This window comes from Chiloscyllium plagiosum, unplaced genomic scaffold (assembly GCF_037043375.1).
Source record: "Chiloscyllium plagiosum isolate Xiang-an unplaced genomic scaffold, Cpla_swu_hap1 HiC_scaffold_44, whole genome shotgun sequence".
Classification (NCBI taxonomy): Eukaryota; Metazoa; Chordata; class Chondrichthyes; order Orectolobiformes; family Hemiscylliidae; genus Chiloscyllium; species Chiloscyllium plagiosum.
Window position 1 is genome coordinate 9650717 of NW_028270182.1, and position 15400 is coordinate 9666116.

A 15400-nucleotide genomic window follows, 5' to 3' on the forward strand; every position below is an offset into this window, starting at 1 on the left:
GTTATAAGGATTGGTTGGGTCTGTGTGGGATGCTCTTCGGAGGGTCGGTGTGGACAGAATAGACCAAATGGCCTGTTACACACTGTAGAGATTCTGTGATTCATTCTTGCCCTCTTCCTTCTCTTTCTCAGCTGTCGGCACCCCCCTCCCCTACCTCTCTTTCCCCTTCCCTCTTCCTACGTAAACCACCCCAGGCTGATTAAGTACAGAATAGGTTTCTGTCCAAATTAACCAGGACAACTTCTATTGCAAGTAAGTAAACTCCAACCATGGATGAAGAATTGTTAGCCTTTACCTTGACGAGTTAATACTTGGACCCGCTTATAGTTACGTGAAGCCTCCTGTTTCAAAAGTAGGGACCCTCATTTTGTTATAAGGTCCCTTTGAGGGTATGATCACTGCACTGCGAGCTCCCTTCAATTATTTCTGATCAAAAGAGAGCCAGAGGCTTCTGGCTAATTATTGCCAGTCTGCCTAGAGGAGCAGGAGGGTGTGTGTGGGAGCTGTGCGCATGAGAGGCATAGGGTCTGACTGTACCATCACAAAGCCTGCAAGGCCCACAGTGACATCCTGCTGTGCTGCACCATTGTGTGGTTCAAGTCTCATGTTAGACCAAATAGGTTCTGAGATTCCAACCCTTTGAGTAGCCAGATATGGGCAACTGCTGGCAAATGGCACTCGATTAATTTAGGATAGAGAGTCATGGAGCTGTACCGTGTGGAAACAGATCCTTCGATCCAACTCCTCCATGCCAACCAGGTATCCCAACCTAGTCGAGTCCCACTTACCAGCACTTGGCCCACATTCCTCGAAACCCTTCCCATTCATATACCCCGAATGAGTTGGACTCAAAGGTCTGTTTCCATGTTGTACAAGTCTACAAGCTCCTCGAAGACCTGCCTTCACCTATGTTTTGATTAGATTGTTTAGATTACTTACAGTGTGAAAACAGGCCCTGCGGCTCAACAAGTCCACACCGACCCACCGAAGCGCACCCACCCAGACCCATTCCCCTACACCTAACACTACAGGCCCTAACCTGCACATTTTTGGACTGTGGGAGGAAACCTGAGCACCTGGAGGAAACGCACACAGACACGGGGAGAATGTGCAAACTCCGCACAGGTCAATCCCTGAGGTGGGAACTGAACCCGGGTCTCTGGCACTGTGAGGCAGCAGTGCTAACCACTGTGCCACCATGCCGCCCGTGTGTCCAGTCCCCACTCGGAAAGTCAATTGCTGACTCTACTACCACCACCCTTTAAGTAACTGTGCCAATGTGTTGTCCCGTGGGCACCAAACCCATAACAGCTATGTTATGTGCAGGCTAAGTTAGACCATGCTGTAATGGTTGTGTTCTCAGTGCTGAGAGGAGAGAGGGGAAGAGAGATGTTGATTTTTATTTGTGGGTGGGGGAGGTTATTAAAAGAATAATAGAATAACAAAGCTTACTTGTTGCATTGACTCTTAGTAACCTGTGACGTCTCTGGCTGCGGCTCGACACCAATGTGTGTGTGTTTTTAAAAAAAAAATTCTGTTCTCCATAAGCCAGAACATTGAAGCAGGAGCCAAGTGTGTTCTATGAAGCCTTAGTTGACGCTGGACTGAGGCAGGGATCCCTGCACAGCACAGGAGCTGTCCAGATGGTCAACACATGCTGGTGTTTAGCATTGAACCCATCGCGGTTTTTCTGTTCCACTTGTCCAAAAGATGAAGACGGCACTTGGCTTTTATCGGTCAGAGCACTGAGTGTCAGAGTTGGGATGTCTTGTTGCAGCTGTGCAAGGTGTGGCTGAGGTCACATTTGGAATACTGCGTGCCTTTCTGGGTGCCCTACAATAGAAAGGATATTATTAAACTAGAAAGGGTGCAGGAAATTTGGTACCTGGACTGGAAGATCCATGTTAAATGGAGAGGTTGGATACGCTGGGACTCTTTCTCCTGGAGCTTAGGAGACTGAGGGGTGACCTTTATAGAGGTCAATAAAATCACGAGTGACGTAGAAAAGGTTAGATAGCCAGCAGCTTCCCTCCCCCAGTTAGGGGAGTCTAAAACTACAGGGCATGGGTTTGAGGGGAGAGATACAAAAAGGTCCAGAGGGGCAATTGTTTTCGTGCAGAGGCTGGTCAGCGTCTGCCAGAGGTAATGGATTCATGGTCACCATTAGACCATAGTTCCAGGTATGTTTTGTCGAATTCAAATTCCACCATCTGCCATGGCAGGATTCAGACCCGGGTCCCTAGAACCTTAATCAAGTTTCTAGATTAACAGTTGAGGGATGATACCACTAGGCCATTGCCTCGTCTTGCCTGCAATTTGAACTAATTGATCTGTGACTTGATGGGGTCATGTGTTCATTACTACTACTTTTTGAAAATTCTCCCTTTTGTCTTCATCTCCCCTCCCTCTCATCCTCTTCGTTCCTCTGGGCTCAGCTTGTCGCCCTCCTGATCTCCAATGCCCTGGTGGGGTTTGAACTCTGCTGTCTAGCTTGAGAGGAGGAGCAATTCCATCGCCTGGAGACGAGGGAGTCTGTGGACTACTCTGCCACAGAAAACAGTCGAGGGCAAAAACGTTGAATGTTTTCCAGCGTCGAGTATAGCTCTCTGGGCTAAGGGTGATCAAAGGGTACGGGGAGAAAGTAGAGGCGGTGCACGGAGTTGGATGAACAGCTGTGATCATATTGGAATGGCAGGGCTAGGCTCAAAGGACTGAACGGCCTACTCTCGTTCCTATTTTGTACCAGCTGTCTTGCCTTCTGCATTGCAAGACTTGCCACCTAGGCTATTGTCTTCAGGTGTGTTAGACTACGATGCGCTGTGGGCTGAATTGACCGTTGTTTCTCAGCGACCGTGATGGAACTTGTGGACTATTTCAACTGCAGAGGTTTCACAACCCGCGTCAGAGTGAGTGTTCACCCCATTTTGACAGGGATCATTGGTTAGCAAGCAGGAATCTGTCCCCGTACTTTATACAGTGGACTTTCAACACCTTCACTGACAGTCTGTGAGTTTTGAAAATAAATAGATGCATTTGGGGAAGTGGGAAACACCGAATGTGGTGTGTATTTTCCATGAGGAGGCTGTTTTATCTGACGTTCATCTTAACATAAGAAACTGCAGGTGGATATTGGGCATTGAAGAATCCAGAGTTTTATTGCAACTAAGTATGATGTACAGACATTACGTTCGTCAGGCATGAAAGTGTCTGGGCTAACATTAAGCTGTTGGATTGCAGCAGAACAGCATCTGACTGGCAGTGTCATGCTTCAAGTGATCTGAGGTATGATGGAGTCTGACATCTTTACACCCTCCTCTTATGTCAGACCCTTCGGTCCAACCCGTCCAAGCCGACCAGATATCCCAACCTAATCTAGTCCCATCTGCCAGTACCCAGCCCATATCCCTCCAAACCCTTCCTATTCATATACCCATCCAAATGCCTCTTAAATGTTGTAATTGTACCAGCCTCCTCCACTTCCTATGGCAGCTCATTCTATACACGTACCACCCTCTGTGTGAAAAGGTTGCCCTGTAGGTCTCTTTTATATCTTGCCCCTCTCACCCTAAACGTATGTCCTCTAGTTCTGGACTCCCTGACCCCAGAGAACTTTGCCTATTTACACTATGCCCCTCATAATCTTGTAAACCTCTGTAAGGTCACCCCTGGTGCTCCAGAGAAAACAGCTCCAGCCTGTTCAGCCTCTCCTTGTAGCTCAAATCCTCCAACCCTGGCAGCATCCTTGTGAATCTTTTCTGAACCCTTTCGAGTTTCACAACATCCTTCCGATAAGAAGTGTTGTACTAATTAATGCAGATTGATGTGGAGCTGTCGGTGTTGCACTGGAGTGGGCAAAATTGCATGACACCAGTGTTATAATCCAACGGACTTATTTGAAATCACAAGCTTTTGGAGCGCTGCTCCTTCAGGTGGAGACTTCACCTGATGACAGAGCAGCGCTCTGAACGCTTGTAGTTTCAAATAAACCTAACACTGTTTGACAGTGAATAACACCAGATTCTAGGCTCCATTTCCTGCTTATCCCTTCTTGAATTCACTGCAGTCCTCGTGGTGCTGGTGGTAAGAAGCCCACTCCACCTTTTTCAGGAAGCTCCTTATAAAACCAAGCTCACTTGTCAGATGCGGAGAGCACTTAGAGAACTCAGTTGCACCCCACTGGCAACTGTTTCTGCTGAGTTTCTCCACTGTTCTGTTTTCAGATTTCTAGCATCTGCAGTCCCTTGGTTACGAATGTCCCATTCTCGAGTCTGTGTGTAAGCTGACACGTCGGAACACAGTACGGTGTAAAATAGTCTTTCGTCGGTAAGCATTCACGTGTTTTAAATTTAACATGGACATGCCCTTGGGTGGGATGTATGTGAGCTGGGCATTCATAAGCTGGGGACTGCCTGCATTTTACCTCTTTTGACTGATCACTGGCTCTGTGGGGGCCTTGGACGGTGCTATGCAAATGCACGTTATAGCTGCCAACTGCAGAGGGCCACTGCGGGGAGCGCAGGGGTGAGGTAACGCACCAGGCGCGGCATTGGCCAGGAGGATGTCGCTTGTATCTGCGACTGAGATCTTGCGCGTTTTCCTGTCGCCCGGGCAGACCCGTTCACCTCCCGCTTGCTGCTCTGAGCAGAGAACAGGGTGTGTTTTGGAGAGGGGTACAGTGAGAGGGTGAGCCACCCTGTTAGCTGGATGGTTTAACACCCGACGCTGGCAGTGTAGCAGAGGACAGAGAGGAACATGGCAGAAACACTGGGCAGCAACCCTGCACAAACCAAAGGGGCCACACAAACGCGACACAGGAAGTAAGTTGTTTTTACTTTTTGTTTTTTCTCTCTCTCTCTCTCTCTCTCTCTCTCTCTCTCTCTCTCTCTCTGGTCTTCAGTTTATACCAGCCAGCAAGCAGTCAAACTTTTCATGCCCTATAATACCAGAGGCCGAGCTAACACACTTAATTCATCTTAGGCGGATCCTTTGCAAGCTTACAGCACAGGAGGGGGGCATTCGGCCCAATGTACTGCTGCTAGCCTTCTGTAGGAGCGACCCAATTTGCCCCACTCCCATTCCCAGTCTGTCTCTGTCTCTCTCTTTCTTTCTTTTCCTGCAGCTCTACAAATTTCCTCTCCTGCAGATAATTCTCTAGTTCCCCTTTTTGCTTTTCTTCTTCCTCCCTCCACCTCCCACCCCTCTAGAAACCACAAGCGTATCTGTCTCTACTCCTTGGGCAGCTTGTTCTGGATCCCATTTCAGAGTGTGTTTTTATTCTTCCCTTTTTTTTTAAAGATTACCAACAATTTTTCCTCATCTTTGTTTTTTTTTATTTTGGAGCATTTCCCTTGCAAATAATATCCCCCATCTCTTTTTTCCTTCCACCAACTGGGACAGTTCTCTCCTGCTTTACTCAGGTGCTGGGTAGTTATGCTGAAAGTCTCCATTGTATCTTTTCTTGAACCCAGCTTCTCCATGTCCTTATTACCAGGGAATGTTTTTCTGCACGCTCCCTTAAGCCGCCTCACCCCTGAAGTAACGGAGGTAGTGTTGCTGTTTCTTCGAATCCCTTCAGTGTGGAAACAGGCCCTTCGGCCCAACAAGTCCACACTGACTCATTCCCCTACCCTATCACACTGCATTTACCCATGACTAATGCACCTAACCTTCCCATCCCTGTACACTATGGCCAATTCACCGAATCTGCACATCTTTGGACTGTGGGAGGAAACCGAAGCACCCGGAGGAAACCCACACAGACATGGGGAGAATGTGCAAACTCCACACAGACAGTTGCCCGAGGCAGGAATCGAACCCGGGTCCCTGGCGCTGTGAGGCAGCAGTGCTAACCACTGAGCCACTGTGCCATGGACAATGTTTCCATTGTCTGGCCTGACTTTTTTTTGTGAAGTTCAGGTGAGTTGGAGATAAGCATATGAGGGTCTGAAAGAGATGCTTGCTCTTTCTCCGTGCGACCCTTTGTCACAACGGATGCTGTCTTGATCTCCACGTCCCTCCAATTTCAGCCTCCCAGGGCACCCCTGGCTTCCATCCTTGACATCCTGTCTTCTGGAATGCCCCAAGTTCTGGAATTACCTCTGGGAGGACTTCCTTCAGCCGGAAGCTGGTAAATCTGTGAAACTCATTGCCACAGAGGGCTGCGAAGGCCAAGATGATGAGCATCTTTGAGACGGGGAGAGGTTTTTTTTGATTATTGAGGGGATTAAAGTGGAGAATGGGGTTAGAGAAACACATCAGCTGTGATCAAATGGCAGAGTAGATGTGATGGGCCGAATGGTCTGATATGTTATAGTCTCCTTGGAAAAAGCTTGCCTGAATTAGAATCCCTACAGTGTGGAAACAGGTCCTTCGAGCCCGACCAGTCCACACTGACCCTCTGAAGGGTAACCCACATAGACCCATTTCCCTACCCTGTATTCACTCCTGACTATTGCACATCCCTGAACACTCTGGGCAATTTAGCATGGCCTGTTCACCCTAACGTAGACATCCCTGAGCACTCTGGGTAATTTAGCATGGCCCGTTCACCCTAACCTACACATCCCTGAGCACTCTGGGTAATTTAGCATGGACTGTGGGAGGAAGCCCACACAGACACTGGGAGAACAGGCAAACTCCACACAGGCGCCCAAGGGTGGAATCGAACCCCAGTCCCTGGCACTGAGAGGCAGCAGCACTAACCCACTGAACCACCATCCCGCCCATGAGCCCTAACACCATAGTGGCTCGTGTTTGATAAAACTCTATGAAGTGACTTGGAATTGTTTCTGCGACATTAAATGTACCTCATGTATAAACCAGGAGCATGATAAGGCCATTTGGCCCGTTGAGCCTGCTCCTGCCATTCAGAATCATTGTGGCTGATCACTTTGCGACTTCAAACTCTCACACCCGCCTACTCCAATAACGTTTGCTGCCTCGTTTAACAGGATTCCATCTACCTGTGTTTTTTTTTAAAACTACAGTAATTCAAAGAGTCAGCTTCCATTGCCATTTCAGAGTTCCAGATTTTACAAAATTCATTTCGTGGGATGTGGGCATCGCTAGCTGGGCCCAGCATTTATTGCCGGTGGGAGTGAACTGCCGACTTGAACTGCTGCAGTTCACCTACTGTAGGTTGACACAACACTGTACCCTTAGAGAGGGAATTCCAGGATTCTGATCAAGCGACACTGAAGGAACAGCAAATGTATTTCCAAGTCAGGGTGGCGAGGGGCTCGGAGGGGAGCTTGCAGGGGCTGGTGTTCCCATGTATCTGCTGCTGTGGTCCTTCTAGATGGAAGTGGTTGTGCTTTTGGAAGGTGCTGCCTGAGGATCTTTGGTGAATTTCTGCTGCGCGTCTTGTGGACAGTCTGTGCTGTTGCTGCTGCTGAGCGTCAGTGGGAGAGGGAGTGGATGTGGTGCCAATCAAGCGGGGGCTGCTTTGTGGATGGTATCGATCTTCTTGAATGTTATTGGAGCTACCCCCATCTGGAGCAAGTGGGGGGTATTCCCTCTCACTCCTGAATTGTGCCTTGTGGATGGCACTTTCTCTCCCAGTGATAGAGAGAGAAACTGGCCTCTCTTTTTTTTTAAATTGGTAACCTTGACCTTAAAACAATGACCCCTGGCTCACCCTTCTCTTGTGAAGGGTAGCACTGACACCCCCCTGTATGTACCCCCTTCAGGCCACTCGTTGGTTTTGCATGCACATGTCCAAATTGCCCTTTACACAAGGCGAGACGGTGGTTGTTTTTCCAAACGGAAGAAACTGTACTCGGAAGTTTGTTAACGTGCTTAGATCTGTGTACATGTATTAGTGTGGTCCAGTGGTAGTGTCCCTATCCCTGGGCCAGAAGGTCCGAGATCAAGTCCCACCCTCTCGGGAGGTACACCGAATTTGATCTATGACTGTCACATGTACACAATCACCTGATGAAGGAGCGTCGCTCCGAAAGCTAGTGTGCTTCCAATTAAACCTGTTGGACTATAACCTGGTGTTGTGTGATTTTAAACATGTACGAGATGCAGTGAAATGTATTGTTTTGCGTGCTAACCAGACAGATTATGCCTTGTATAAATACTTCAGGGTAATGGAACAGAAGGCAGGATATAGTGTTACAGTTGCAAGAGAAGGTGAAAGTTCAACTCTAATATAAGAGGCTTGTTTATGAGTCTGGTCACAGCAGGGAAGAAGCTGCCCTTGAATCTGTTGGTACGTCTTTTTAAACTTCTGTACCTTCTGCCCGATGGAACAGAGTGAAGAACGTACAACCCGGGGTGGGAGGGGTCTTTGATTATATTGGCTGCCTTCTTGAGGCAGCGGGAAATCGAGACAGAATGTATGGAGTTCTTGAATCTTGGCTGTTGGCTTGTCCCCCTCCTCCCACTTCCATGCAATAGATGCTCCCTTTGTTTTCATCCAAAGCTATTCCCAGGTGTCAGTCCCTGCTGTTATACCACCAAGTCCCCCTACCCTGAGCTGTGTAGGCAACTTGCTAATGCTAGTCCCGTCTTGTAGTGTGTTTGGTGCCTGTCTTAATCTGAAATAACTGATCTGGACTCGCAGGTTTTGGAGAACCTCCACTGGGCTATCATCTTGCTTACGCTTGTAATCTTTTTATTATCTCCAACTCCCTTTACTCCCCCCCCCCCCTCCCAAAACCTACCTCCTATCACCTCCAATGTCTCTCCTTCGTCCAACATCTCAATGGCCAGACGTTCCTCCCCTCCCCTCCCCTCCCCCCAACCGCGCCCCCCCCCCCCCCCACCCCCAAACCCTTCCAGCCCAAATCCCCCTTTCCTGTTTTTAAGCTCACCCCCTTGCCCTCGCCCCAAATTTTGCGGTTTATTTTTATTGATTGAACCACGGAGTCCCTGCTGTGATGATGTTTGCCGCAACAAAAAACACCCAAGGCTTCCAGGGCTTATCTCTGGCTTGGAAAATTAGACGTGGCCATCTCCTGTTGATTTGAAACAAAAGTCTAAGCTTATCTGATACTGTGCCTGCACGTGATGTCCCAGTGTTTTTGTAGAAACCTAGAAAATAGGAGCAGGAAGGGGCCGTTCGGCCCTTCACGTCTGAGCCAGCGATCAATATGATTGTGGTTTTAGATTACTCGGAGTGGAAACAGGCTGTTCGGCCCAACAAGTCCACACCGACCCTCTGAAGAGCAACCCACCCAGACTCATTCCCCTACATTTACCCCTTCACCTAACACTATGGACAATTTAGCATGGCCAATTCACCTAACCTGCACACTTTTGGATTGTGGGAGGAAACTGGAGCACCCGGAGGAAACCTACGCAGACACGGGGAGAATGTGCAAACTCCACACAGATCGTCCAACTCTGTCCCCCATTCCTGCTTTCACCCCTTTTAGCTTTAAGATCCATGTCTCATTCATTCTCAAAAACAGTCAATATTCTGGCCTCTGCATACATGCTCACAAAAAACAGACGTTCCTGGAAAGGCTACGCAGCTCTCTTATCAGTGTTAACATTTCACATCAAGTGACTCTTCCTCAGAGCTGACAGTGGCCAGGAAAATATCTGTTTATCTACAGAAGGCCGAGTAGGGGGGCAGTGTTGGGGAGGGAGTAAACGATAGGTGGGAATAGAGGCCAAAGAAGGAGAAGAACAGTTGGACAGACAAAGGACTGGCCTCAACCACTTTCTGTGGCCGAGAATTCCCCAGGCTCCCCACTCTCTGGGTGAAGACATTTCTCATCCTCTCTATCCTATCATGTCTCTCCTTAGACTGTGACCCCCCCCTCGGTTCCTGTCGTCGGGAATATCCTTCCTGTGTTTACCCCATCTCGTCCTGTTTAGAACTTTATAGGTGTCTATGACGTCTCCCTGCCCACCTCGTTCTTCTGGACTCCCAACGGATGTAATCCTAACCAAGGCAGTTTCTCATCCAGCATCATTCCTGTCTGGCTGCGCTCCCTCTCTGTGTTTTTATTGCTTTGGAAATGTGCTGTGACTGTGCCTCAGTCCAGAGGCACAATCTTTCCTCTCGGGGTCCACACCTCGACAACACAATGAGCTGAGTGTTTGCCCCGTCCTGTGCATCCTCATTCTTCCTGTTCCTCCGTTTCCGTACAATTCTTCGTTGGTGGGGGTATGAGCGTTTCCTAGTAGGAGATATGAGGCTGAGTCTTGCAGTTGGGAATTGGTAGGGTCGTGAAATCCTGACAGTGCAGGTAGAGGCCACATGCCTCGCTGAGTCTGCACTGACCCTCCAAAGAGTGTCCCACCCTAACCCAGCCCTTCCCCTGTAACCCTGCATTTCCCACGGCTGACCCACCTAGCCTGCACATCCCTGGACACTTGGAGCAATTTAGCATGGCTAATCCACCCTAAGCTACTCATCTTTGGAGTGTGGGAGGAAACTGGAGCACCCAGAGGAAACCCACACAGGCACTGGGAAGTCCTACAGCGTGGAGACAGGCCCTTCAGCCGAAACTGGCCCATGCTGACCAAAATGACCAATCATGCTAATCCCATTTCCCTGCACTTGGCCCATATCCTCCTTATCCTTTCCTATCCACATATTTGTCCAAATGCCCTTTAAATGTTGTTAATGTACCTGCCTCAATCACTCCTCAGCCAGCTCATTCTGTATGCATACCACCCTCTGTATAAAAAGTTTCCCCTCGGGTTCTCTTTTATTCTTTCCCCTCTAACCTTAAACTGCTGCCCTCTGTTCCTTGATTCTCCAACCCTGGGGAAAAAGACTGAGTACATTAACCCACCATGCCTGTCATAATCTTAAACACCTCTATAAGATTCTATCTCCGTCTCCTACGCTCTTTTTAAAAAAAAGTCTCAGCTTGTCCAGCCTCTCCCTATAACTCGGACCATTGAGTCCTGGCAACAAGCTTGTAAATTTCTTCTGCATTCTTTCCAGTTTAATCACATCCATTCTATAGCAAGGTGACCAAAACTGAACCTAATGCTCCCAAGTCTGGCCTCAACAACATCCTGTATAACTGCAACATAGCTCCTCAACTTAACGCCCTGACTGATGAAGGCCAGTGCCAAAAGCTGCCTTCACTGTCCTGTCTACCTGTGACCCCACTTTGAGAACCGTGAACCCGAACTACAAGATCCCTCCACGTAAACAGTCGTCCGAGGGTGGAATCGAACCCAATTCCCCGGCGCTGTAAGGCCCCAGTGTGGACCACTGAGCTGCCCAGATCTGGATATCGGGCAGAGTTTTGGGCTCCTTTAACTGAGCGAGGATGTACTTTGGCCAAGGAAGGTTGCAATCACTGATTGGAAAGTCCATTGCCATTCCCTCTATCAAATTCCCGAGTGGGATCGGAAATGGGGCGTGAGGTCCTGATCTCTGAGGCCACTGCCAATCCCTGCCCCTATTTACCCTGCTGTCATCTCCCCAAACCCTCCCCACTCTGCTAGCACAGGAGGGTCCGTAACAGCTTGCAGATCGCAAAGTTGAATGTCCTGGGCAGGCAGAGCGGAACAGGGCTGTGCCCTCTGGGATTTGGAGGAACGTGAGGTGGTGCCCACTCCTGTTGGTGAAGAATACCCAGGGTGGAGGGGTCGGTCATTTCACATTGAGATGAAAAATGTGACACATGGGAATTCCCTACCCCAGAGCGCTTTGGTTGTTCAGTTATAGAATGCTGGATATGGAGGGCACAGAGAGATACAAAGGTGTTCCAGGATCAGCTGTGATTGTGTTGAGGACTCCCATCTCCCAAGTGTTTCATGAGATACAGCTGGGTGTGGGCTCGGCCAGTATTTATTGTCTGTGTGACAATACTTTGTAAGGTATATTCTGTCCTGTTTGCTCTGAAGAGAGGTTTTAAGTCAGACGCACTGAGCTACATATTTGAATCCATTAGAGTCAACAGCTTGTGAGGCCTTGGTTTTTTTTTTAAAAGAGTTGAAACAATAGAAATGGCCTGACTGGGTGGGGTCGCACTCCCACAGAACTAGGATATTTTGGTTGAACCTTTTTCAGTAGCAAATGCTGGGGTCTTGGATTTGGAAGCTGCGGCACATCTCTCCTCGCTACTCTCTCAGTTTTTTCTTGATTTTTTTTTTTCCTTCCTGGACTGGAGAATTGGATGTGCGACAATTTATTTTACTGAATTTGCCTTTGCCAAGGGTGTGTTTATGGGATGTTATTATGTTGGAGCAGTTGATCTTTAATATTTAAATAATCTATTATTCCAGTCAGTTTTGCAATAGTGTTGTTATTCCAAGTTTGTTCTTTTGTTTGTCTTTTAACTAGTGTTGGAATAAAATGTGTTTTGCTTCAAGCCTGGAAGTTGGCCCAATTGAAATTGCATTCAGAACACAATGCTTGGCACTAGCCTTTAACATAAGAAAGAGCTAAGGTGTACGCTGTTGTCTTAATGTGTTTTGAGAGGGGGTTTGGTCTGGTCCATAACACGTGTTGCTGATTTCCCAGAGGAGTAGTGGTGAGCTACCACCTTGGGCCACTGCACTCTTGACCCCCACACAGCGCTATAACAGAGAGGATTCCAGGCTTCTGGCCCAGCAACACTGATGAAACCGTGATTTATATTTTTGTGTGGTGTTCCCTTGTGTCTGCTGCCCTTATCCTTCCAGATGGAAGGTTTGGAAGATGCTGTCTGAGGTTGTTTGGTGAATTTCCGCAGTGCATCTTGTAGATGGTGCACGTTTGAGCATTGGTGGTAATTACGTGGACTGCTTTGTCCTGGGTGGTGTCAAGTTTCTTGTGTTGTTGGAGCCCCCCCCCCCATCCAGGGCAAGTGGGGAGTATTCCTTTACACTCCTGTGTTGTGCCTTGTTGATGGTGGACAGGCTTTGGGGAGTCAGGAGGTGAATTACTCGCCGCAATATTCCCAGCTTTTGTAGCCATTTAGTGTTTATGTAGTGAGTCTGGTTCAGTTTTTCATCACTGGTAATCCCCAGGATATTGATAGTGAGGAATTCAGTCATTCAGTAATACATTATGAGGCAGCGGTTATGGTCCTTGTCTGGCATTTGTGCAGCGTGAATGTTACTTAGACTCAAATGGTATTCTGGAGATAGAACATAACCCTTCTAACAATCTTCAAGTTCCAATAGTATTTAACTCTTTCAGGTGCAGATGATGTGTAAAAACATGACCCAAAGTGGCTGCTGAAATGTGATTCCTGCTGCTCAGCCTGTTGGTTAGAACAAAGAGTAATGATTAACGTGGAACTCACTCCCGCCTGGAGTAGTTGAAGTGGGTAGTATTGATAGAAAGACCGGAGCAAAGGAGGAGACCACTCAGCCCCTCGATGAGATCGTGGCTGACCTGTGGCCTTACTCTTAATACCTCAGTTGCGCAAAAACCTACCTAGCTCAGAATTAAAATTAGCATTTGATCCAGCATACAGTGCCGTTTGTGGGAAAGAGTTCCCACCCTTTGTGTTAAAGTGCTTCCTAATGTCTCTCCTGAACAGCCTAGCCCTAATTCTCTGACTCTGCCCCTTAGTTCTGGAATCTGCAACCAGCAGAAACTGTTCCTTTTCCTGGTAAAGACTTGAATCAGATCACCCCTTCACTCATAAATTTGAGAAATGTTGTGTGGTCTAAAACCATTCTAATTTGTAAAGACTCCTCGTAAACTAACCTCTGAAGTCCCAGTATTATTCTTTTTAAACCTACATTGCCCACCTACCCCCCCACTCCCCTGCCTTCCAAGGCCAAATATATCCTTCCTATGGTGTGCTGCCCAGATCTGCTCTCTACTGCAAGTGAGGGTCTAATAAAGGTTTTGTATCACTGCAGGATAACCTCTGCATCCGTGTGGGGGGTGGGGGGGGGGGGGAGGGAGGGAGGGAGGTGTGACTCTGTGGTTAGCACTGCTGCCTCACGGCGCCAGGTACCCGGGTATGATTCCAGCCTCAGGCAACTCTCTGTATGGAATTTGCATATTCTCCGTGTGTCTGCGTGGGTTTCCTCTCCACAGTCCAAAGATGTGCAGGTTAGGGTGGATTGGCCATGTTAAATTTCCCCGGAATGCCCAGGGATGTACAGGTCAGGGCGGATTAGCTTTGCATATTAGCAGAGCTATGGGGATAGGGGGTTTGGGTGAGATGCTCTTCAGGGGGTCGGTGTGGACTCAATGGGCCGAGTGGCCTGCTCCCACACTGTGGTGGTTCTATTTGATGATATTGAGATGTCGTTGCATTACTGTTCACAGCATTCTAAAGATGCATTTCAGGGCCAGATGGGATAAGCAGGCAAGGTAGAACGGGAGGCTTGCAGGCTGAGATGAAAGGGGAGGGCTGTGTGGAGATTGATGCAAAGGTCAGAAGCACCAGTATAGCACAGCTGGGCCGAGTGGCCTCCTCGTGTGTACTGTTTTTTTTATGCTACGCTGCTTGAAAATGTGCAAACTCTGGACCCGATTTTGAAACATGCCATCCATCTCTGATGCACAGCAGTGTCTGAGGGACATCGACTCGCATGTTATCTTGACTGAACTGTGCAGGAAAAGTCGTTGCTGATGGAGCTCTGCCTGAGGAGATACCGGAACTTTTCTGACTCTGCATGAGCTGACTGCGAGGCAATTTGCCCCACTCTTCCTTTTTCTTTACTCTGTCTCCCAGCAGCTCAGTGGCCTGAGCAACATGTTCACCCTGACACTGTGAGATGATGCTAGACAGGAAACTGAACAGAGGAGCACTAGATCAGATTATTGTTCAGTTTCAAAATGCAGGTTGGTGTGTTTTTTTTTGAAAACGCCAAAAGCAATTGAAACGTCAAACCGGAAGCCCTCTGTCTCTTCCTGGTTTTCTAGATCAGAGGTTTGCAAATTCCAGCCCCACTCCCAGAGAGCTGAACCCCCAGGTTCTAGGCTGATTCCTCTGGTTGCTGCACTGGGAGGGTGCTACACTGTCACGGGAAACGTTGTTTGGCAGGTGATAATCCGAGGCACTGACTGCTCTCCAGGCTGGAGGTTGCTGTTTCAAAAAGGCAAGCAAGGGAAACCCTCCTTCTGAGGCACCTTGGGTTTGTGAAGCCTGTATCTTTTGTGCCAAAAAGGCTTCTCCCACTTCCACCTTCCTCAGGTTAAGCCACCACCAGTCCTGTGTCACCAGAGAGAATGGTTGTAGAATTATAGAATCCCCTGCAATGTGGAAGCAGGCCGTTCGGCCCATCGAGTCCACACCGACTCTCCTGACTGCATCCCACCCAGACCCACCACCCCTCCCCTAGCCCTAACCCTACATTCCCCATGGCTAACCCATCCAGCCTGCACATCCCTGCGATTTCCATCCTCTGAGATTAAGATAACTCAGATGGATGGACCCTACCACCTTTTCACCTTTTATCCTTCAGATCTGGGATGCACTGCCTTTAAAATGTGGTGGGGACAGCCGAGGGGCAATTTGTTGGTTATTTG

The 15400-nt window shown here is 48.5% G+C and overlaps 1 protein-coding gene across 3 annotated transcripts in view; it reads left to right on the forward strand.

Moving 5' to 3' along the window:
* The window catches only part of LOC122544389 (arrestin red cell), a 131046-nt gene that overhangs the window by 27668 nt on the left and 87978 nt on the right, over nt 1-15400 (forward strand). The window contains exon 1 of one of the 3 annotated variants that reach the window (XM_087983023.1): nt 4585-4817. The exons of the other annotated variants lie outside the window; for them this stretch is intronic. Within the exon in view, the coding sequence (XP_087839149.1) occupies nt 4753-4817 (65 nt within the window). The 5' untranslated portion in view covers nt 4585-4752. Of the gene's footprint in view, nt 1-4584; nt 4818-15400 lie in introns of those variants that run through there. 3 annotated transcript variants of the gene reach the window in all.